Source organism: Pygoscelis adeliae, unplaced genomic scaffold (genome assembly GCF_000699105.1).
Source record: "Pygoscelis adeliae isolate BGI_AS28 unplaced genomic scaffold, ASM69910v1 Scaffold312, whole genome shotgun sequence".
Lineage (NCBI taxonomy): Eukaryota > Metazoa > Chordata > Aves > Sphenisciformes > Spheniscidae > Pygoscelis > Pygoscelis adeliae.
Window position 1 is genome coordinate 2,364,285 of NW_008824234.1, and position 8,622 is coordinate 2,372,906.

General features: G+C 37.5%; 1 protein-coding gene across 1 annotated transcript in view; it reads left to right on the forward strand.

The window, feature by feature from the left end:
• GABBR2 (gamma-aminobutyric acid (GABA) B receptor, 2) overlaps window positions 1-8,622 on the forward strand; it is a 486,323-nt gene that overhangs the window by 267,061 nt on the left and 210,640 nt on the right. Inside the window, exon 8 of the mRNA XM_009334967.1 lies at window positions 2,725-2,785. Within this exon, the coding sequence (XP_009333242.1) occupies window positions 2,725-2,785 (61 nt within the window). The remainder of the gene's footprint in view (window positions 1-2,724; window positions 2,786-8,622) is intronic.

Below are 8,622 nucleotides of genomic sequence, written 5' to 3' on the forward strand. Positions count from 1 at the left end.
CTGCGTCCAGCTCTGGAGCCCTCAGCATAAGAAAGACATGGACCTGTTGGAGCGGGTCCAGAGGAGGGCCATGAAAATGATTAGGGGGATGGAACACCTCTCCTATGAAGAAAGGCTGAGAGAGTTGGGATTGTTCAGCCTGGAGAAGAGAAGGCTTCGGGGAGACCTTATTGCAGCCTATCAGTACTTCAAGGGGGCTTATAAAAAAGATGGCGGAAGACTTTTTAGCAGGGCCTGTTGTGACAGGACAAGGGGAATGGCTTTAAAGTAAAGGGGGGTAGATTTAGACTAGATATAAGGAAGAAATTTTTTTACGCTGAGGGTGGTGAAACACTGGCACAGGTTGCCCAGAGAGGTGGTGGATGCCCCATCCCTGGAAACGTTCAAGGTCAGGTCGGGCAGGGCTCTGAGGAACCTAATCTAGCTGAAGATGTCCCTGCTCATTGCACGTGGGGGTCAGACTGGATGACCTTTAAAGGTCCTTTCCAACTCAAACTTTTCTATGATTCTATGAAAATAAAGCACTGTGGCTGAATATTTTTGCAGATAGCAAGGACACTTTCACATGAGTTGTTCTATAACTCTTTCATCACCATCACCCATATATTTTTTTATCTACTGCTTAGATCAGTATAAGCCACAAATCTTAGCAAAGAGAATTCGATAAAAACAAATACTTCTAAGTCTATAACTCTGTTTATATATTTTTTAAAATCCAAATTTTTACATTTATTCAGAACATTGAGACCTGATTTATGTTTTGTTGATAGTTTCAGAACATGTCAATGAGGATGTATGTATTTACCTCTAGTCAGCAGATGCATATGGTACCTATCTGTTCTACTGAATGATAAAAATGTGGGCGATTTTACAAGAAGCAATAATAATATTGCAAACCAGTTGCACCTGGAATCTAGAAAATTTTGTGAGCTGATATATTATACTATCAATAATAGATGACAATCGTAGATGACTGTCATCATAGATGGTAGCAGTGATTCTTGCTGTATGTTTATCTATAAATAGCACTCTAGTAGACTACAACTTACAGTCCTATTATCTTGTAATAAAAGAATAAGAGGAGACAGAGTTAAAGTAAAAGGCAGTAAATTTAAAATCACATTTAAAAGTATTTTTTCCGTGCAGTGAAAAATTTAAAACTATAGAAATCTCCGACACAGGTCACAGAACCAAGAATTTAGCAAGGTTAAGACTGGAGTGATTGTAGATATATCTGCAATAAGTGATACTTGCATAGCATCTTTACAGCTCTTTTCTTTAATATTTTCTACTGTTTTTTACTTAAACCAAGTAGCCAAATGCATTATGATTACGTTCAAACAAATGAAAGGATATTAAAGACTACTTCTCCAAACTAAAGGAGATCTGGATGGAGGCTGCTAAGGTGCACACATAAACCTGCCTGCTAATGTTTTACGTTCTCTCCGGGAGCTGTGTTAGTAGCCACTGGATGAGACTGGTAGGAGCGGCTCCTGTGCCCTTCCGCAGCTGTTGCCAGAATCTTTCCCATTACCAGTGTTCATTTTTCTTGCTCTCTTTTTGTCAGATTGGGGCTTTTGGCTTTTAAGGCTTAGCACAAGGTAGCTTACACTTGTTGAAGGGTGTCTTCTTCTGTTTATCAAAGGGAAATGGTGTTTTGTGGCTTGCAGGAAATGTGGGGTGTGTGTTCCGTACTACACATCCGTTGTATGGTTCCTTGCAGGGAGCTGATTTCAGTAATTCAGAGGGTTGTCTTCAGTGCATCCCCTTAGTGACCAGAAAGGGTTATCCAAAAAGGGGCTGGCTTGCACAGAGAAATGTATAGCAGCCTTACATGCTTATCGTTTGGTTTCTCTTACCCTGATGTCTGCTAAAACAAAGATTAATGGAGATGATAATAATAATAAACAAACTGGGGATGCAGTAAAACAGCAATTGATATTGACAGTACTGGGCACTCCACTGTAGGTTGAAAATATTAAAAATACTTCTTAGCATAAATGAATGAAAACCTCTTCTTTCATACTCAATCATGAAATAGTTGAAGTAAGGAAGAAATTTAACAAGCACTTTTCTTAATTTAAGTCAGAAAGATGGGATGAAAGATGTGAGTAATTTGCTAGGGATACATGAGGAGGTTTCACTGTTGCGTGACCATTATTTTGAAGAGTAACAATGTGTAGCACAACAAAGGGTAGTACTGACTTAAAGGGGTTACATTTAAAGAGAATACTAGGACACGTGTGTTGATGTAGTACAAAACCAAGCCACAAAAGCTACAGATATCCATAATCATTGATATAAGTAGATTATAGAGCCATTTGGAGAACCATATGGTGAATGAAATGGAGAACCATTTTCTTGTGTGATCTTTGATATCTCTTACATGTCCTTGATAAAAACAGCCACACAGTGAAAATCAATTGCTTGCATATCTCTCATCATCTGAGATTCAGTAAGTTACTGGCTTTATCGTACCTCCATTTCCATCCATGAAAAGTGGGTGATAACACTGGTCAACTTTCTAAGGCCATTTGAAATCTGTGGAAGAAAGCTTTAAGGAGGTGTTACTGAGTTATTTTAACTTTGGTTGAATCTGCTATCTTCAAAGTTTAAACCTTGCTTGGGTAATTTTAATAGTGAGTGGAAAATAATTGCACTGCTAATGAAACAATATTATGAGAGATTTATAAAACTTTTAAGGTATTTATTTATTTTATTTAGGGTCAAGTTGTTTTCAGAAATGGAGAGAGGATGGGAACCATCAAATTTACGCAATTCCAAGGTAGGTTGCAAACAATTTAATTTTCATTATAATTATGTATGCAGTTTCAAACTTGTGTATCAGTTGCATTTGTTTCAGGATGTTTTAAATATTTTGAAAAGAAACTGCTTGGAAGATGCAGCAAGGTACTTAGAAAGTTTTGTTACCTGTTTAAAATACTGTGTTTTGAACCCTGCGTGCTCTGAGATGTTCCCAGATATTTCCAAGAATTTTTCTAGAGGAAAATCCACATACTTATAGAAACTACTGATCTTAAAACTTCACTGGTCAGCTAAGCATCCAATTCTTAATACAGTTGTTTCTGAAAACTGTATCTGAACTGGAACTTAGAGAGGTTTTTTGCTGTTAAGCTCTTTCAAGTTAGTGTCTGTGCTCTCTGAAGACTCACTTTTGACGTTCTGCAACTGCTTGCTAAAAGTTGCTTCAGGAGTCAGTCCCTCAGCGTGCAGAGGGGACAAACTGCTGACCCCATCCCTTGGAGGCAACACACTCCATAGTGCAACTCGCCAAGCCTGCTGCCTTCTCTCAGCCTGAGCTGCTCCTGCAGGGGATGGTCTCAGCAGCAGAGACCACGAATGCAGCCGTGGGGATTTGTCAAGGGTCATTTGCACCGGGAAGAGGTGCTTGCTTGGGAGAGTTTTCTGCAGAAATGGTGATTCATAGAAGACATGTCATAGTTGTTTCTACAGTTTATAGAATGCAATTCATGTTTTTGTTCCTAGGCTGAGACTGAGATAAAACTGGAGATGATTGCATTTGGATGGTTTTGTGAGAGTAGTAGTGAGAAAGCCGGCAAATCCTTTTCAGACAATGTATGGGAAAGAAGCTTGCACTCCCTTTGTCTTCAGGAGATCACTTTAAACGTAATCCTGCTGACGAAGTTACAAAGGCTTATCCTTTAAACAGAAATTGTCTGCCGTATGGGCATTATTATTAATGAACAGCAATGCACTTGAGAGGGATCTGTTACTCATTCTAATTTGCTGAAGCAATCTTCAGGATTGCTCTTGCCTTCACTACTATAACTGATGGTATTAACTCATGCTCCCTGAAGCATTTTTACCCACTAAAACTTTGCAGACGTCATCTCATGATAACATAATCTAGAAATTTTTGCTCAACACTAATGATAAATGTGGATTGCTTCCTCTTCCCCCCCCCCCCTTTTTTTTTTCCATAGTAGCAGTGTTTACAGCCACATGAAAGAATCATGAGAAAATATTGTAAGGGGATATTACAAGAGGTGTTTGTTCCTCAGAAGTCTGAAGGAGCCCTTACACATTATGCCTAAGACAGCTATATGTACCCTACTAGAGCATCTGAGCGAGGAGGAAGTTTGGCACATTCCCTCTGTGCATTAAGGATGTGATTTGGGATCATGGGGAGATGCGGCATGTATCTTCTGAACTAACCTGGAGGAGCTATTTTTATAAAGATTTTTATTTCCAACCATTCAAATTTGAGTTTCTTTGTAACTTTTTTCAGTTTCACAACAGATGAAACTGAAAAACAGTTTATTAACATAAAATAAATAACATATTAAACATAAATGTTAAAAACATATTTAACACCAATGGTTTTACCATCAGTTGAAGTACTGTTTGGTCAATAAGAACATAGGAGAGAGCTGCCCATTCTATAATTCCTTGCAAGTGCATAATGACTATTTCAGAACTGATGCAGGCACACACCATCAACCAAAGGTTTCCAATTAACCTACAGGAAGAAGTTTTGTTATAACCCAGGCATCCAAGGGAGAAATGTAGGAGAAGGGCTGGATTCTCTCTCATGCAAGCAATAGTCTGTCAATGCATCTGAAGCCTGGTCTTAAGTTTTGTTCTTACTAATTTTGGAAATGAAAAGAATGTACAAAAATGTATGAGAAATTGAAATAAGGGACAGCATAACAACATAGGTGAAAATAATCTATCTTTTTTTTTTAGCTGCAAATTATATTCTAACAATTAACAATTTTTTTTCCTGTTCTTTCACTGGTATTGTTTTTTACAAGGTTTTTATATTCGATACTTGTGGTATAATTGTAGAAATTATTAATTTGTTCAAAAGAATTCTTTATTGGTTAGGAAGCTTTCTGAAACATTCACATTAACTTTTAATAAATCTTAGACTATTGGGGAAGTTCCTAATAATGGAAAGAAGTTAATTAAGTCCAGTACTTAAAATGGTAAATGGGCTTTTCCTTTGTCGTTATAGCTGTTAGGTGCTATCAAGCTTGAGACAGATATACAACTCACTCATTAAAGTTTTTTTTGAAATATAATACAAATCACCAAGATTTCGAGGAAAAAAAAAACACATCAGAGATGTCTTGTAAATGCTTTTATGAGATTAATTATAATTATGCGTATAGCATATATTAAATATATTAGTAGCTTATTATCCAAACATAATAATTGGGAATCGTCAGCTTTAGTGTTCTATACCTCAGGAGTCATTTCTTCATCTACACTGGTTTATAGTTTTATTAACAATTTGAATGAAAATGCACAGTTATCACAAATAATTCAATGCCGAAAAGTAAAACAGGTAAATAGGTAATCATATATCAGAAGTAGGATTCCTTGGCCAAAAAATGCTGTTCCTCATTTGCCAGGGTAGAAAATCAGCTGGGTAGACTCAGGAGCTTCATTTTCTGTTCTTTGCCGGAAACTTTTGTGTTAATGAGACAATCTGTAAACATTTTGGCTATGTAAAAAGTAGACAGCCATGTCTGCCAGAGGCTAGGGAAAACCAGCCTGTGAAGGTTCAGAGGGTAACTGCAGTCTGCCTGACACCCTGTGATGAAATTTTGAATAGCTGGTTTAATTTTGAACCTAGATACAGTTTTTCCCAAACTCACGCTAGTCATGTCTCTTTTTTCAGCTTCTGCGCAGCCTGTTAGTTTTGCAAATGGTCAAACAGATGGTGCCAGAGATAGCTGTGACCGAACTACTTACTGCTTTATAGATCATGAATACCACCCAGAAATTACTTAGTATGCAGCAGAGGATACAAAGCACATGTAACAGCATTTTGTTCCTCTACCTTACTGGCAAATAAAGAGCAGTCTGCCAGTCTAGCTCAAATATCCAAGTGCTGTTTGAAGCTGGCACCTTTCCAAATGAAGCAATTTTTCCACAGGTGCAATTAAAGGACTATTCTCATTGTCAGATAGGTAGTTGAAGTAGATGAACAAAATCTTGTGGCTAGTGAGAGCTGAAAGAGGATCCTGGCAACTGTTGCGTGCATATCAAGGAGCAGGGAGGGCAGCAACAGACATGAGATTGTAGATTGCTGTGATACAGGAGGCTGCAAGAACAGATACATACCTGTCCTTAAAAGAGTTTTGCTTTGGCAGATCATTTCTGACAAATGTGACTGGAGCCTAAAAGGCACCTTGCTTTCAGTCATATACCTAGTTGTGTCAGGCATTAGAGAAAACCTAAGACACTTCTGTGCTGGAATAGGTTAAAAAGGAAAATTAAAGCTAAATTGTAAACAAATACCATTGAAATGTGCGTAAATCATGCGTCTTGTAGGTAGGAACAAAATTCTGTGATATTGCGTATTGAGAAAACTTGAAGAAAGTGGGTGACCATCTGCTATGTCTTTTTGGGAGGAATTTAAGCCACTCATTTAGCCAGATAATATGATATGACGTTTGTTAGTGTTGAAGGCTGATCTGGGTACCAAGCAAGAGTGAGAGCGTAGCTTGTCAAGTGTAACACCATTGGTCTTCCTAGAAAAGGCCTTACTGAATTTCTGCAGTAAGAGGCCCAGATATACTTCTCTGAGTTTAATCAACAGAAATAGACAAACGTCTACTCTACAGTCAAGAGCAAGGTACATGAGAATCCAGGATTGCTTTCCTGGAGCCTCAGTTCATCTACTTAGTTCTGACTTGTTTGCTGTCCACAACTGCTTCAATGAAGGAGACATTAGCAATTCTCCAGAATCACCTACAGATACAATAGCTTGTTCTCCAGGGGCATCAATCAAACCCTGGAAAAGTTTCCTTCTATTATTCTAAATACAATACAGCAGACTCTTAACTACTTTTGGTTCTTGCTTCCATAAGGATTCATATAAATAATGAGACTAATTGCCTTTGAATACTTTTTTTATATTTAACATCTGTCCAGTATATACCGCACAGAACCAGTTTGTGGATTTTCTTTCTGTGATAATGTTGAACGAATACAATCCAATAAACAGAAAATATTTAGTGACAACTGTGAAAACTCAAATTTGAAATATCTCATGTCATATATCTGGAATCTGTGGTGTCAAATATCCAGAATCACTGGATTCAGATTTCTCTGCTTCTGTAGTATATTTACAAAGTGAGAATAAAATCTCCTTATAAATATTAAGTTTTTTCAGAGATTAAGGAGTACTTTTGAATAGCCGGATATGAACTTAGGGGAAAAGTAAATAAAGAAGTACAGAATTCTGTTGGCTGAGCAGAATTTGAATAGTGAACAATAAATAATTGCTAGTGTCATGTAATGAACAATAAAGATTTAAACCAAACTGTGTGCTGTTTATCCTGGGCAGCTGTATTCTTCCGGAAAAGATCACTCTGTCATTAAAGACTATAATTTTGCATGCAAAAAAGGGAATTAATTAAGGAGTCAGGAAAGCTTACTTCTGATACATCCTAACTGGACTGCTTGACTACAATCACAAAAATGTGTGTTTGGTAGACTTCTTGGTGTGCCATATCCACTCCATTTTATCTGCATATGAGTAGTGTAGATAGATTGTAGCCATTCCTATCTTCATAGAATCATAGAAAAGTTTGAGTTGGAAGGGACCTCTAAAGGTCATCTAGTCCAACCCCCCTGCCATGGGCAGGCACATCTTCAACTAGATCAGGTTGCTCAGAGCCCCGTCCAACCTGACCTTGAACGTTTCCAGGGATGGGGCATCCACCACCTCTCTGGGCAACCTGTGCCAGTGCTTCACCACCCTCAGTGTAAAATATCACTGTTAATTTCCTTACACACTGGTGGCATACTAGATCCCAACACCAATTAATATTTCTAATATAGCAATACTTCATTGACATTACAAAACCCCTTAAAAAAACCCCAAACCACCAGAAGAGTGTGTAGATACTTTTATGCTTGTTCTATTAATGTTTCTGGAACAAGACCTATATGATTCCTCACTTTAAATGTGATGCTGAATCCAAATGCATGTGCCTGTTTTCCATAGAGCCAAGGTAGGATGGAAAGCTCTGAGTCTTCCAAAGAAAAAGGACCTCACATTAGTTTTAATTTACTGCTTGAGTCAGGAGACATTCTAAGCCTTAGAAAGTAATCGATTTGTTTCTTTCAGTTTTTCATGAAAATCAGTTTGTTTATTTGAGTACAAACTGGCTAGAAAAACATCGCACAAGAGATGATGACAAGAAAAGAAAAAACAGTAGAGTTTGTGTTTTAGTTACTGCTGTTGAATTATTAAATAAGAAAGAATGAAAAAAAGTATTTGCAAACACTATTTGTGCTTTGACTATAATATTATGCATTGTCAAAAATCTCCATATTCAATTTTTACACACTCCCTAATTTGCTGGTTTACCGCATGTGTAAGGCTTGATTCTGACAGCACTTCTGAATGTGCAGCTCTTCATTCAGTAGCCTGAAGTCCTTGCATCACTAGCTGAGGAAGAAAAAGGCAGTCTACAAGTAATATTTGTCATAAGCAATCAAACCTTCTCAGTGTTAGGATAAATGAAGATTTATTAGAATCCGAATGTTTTTATTAGAAAATAAAGTAATTGGGATGCTGTTTGAGGTGGAAAAAAAAACGGAAGCCACTCCAGCGAGCAG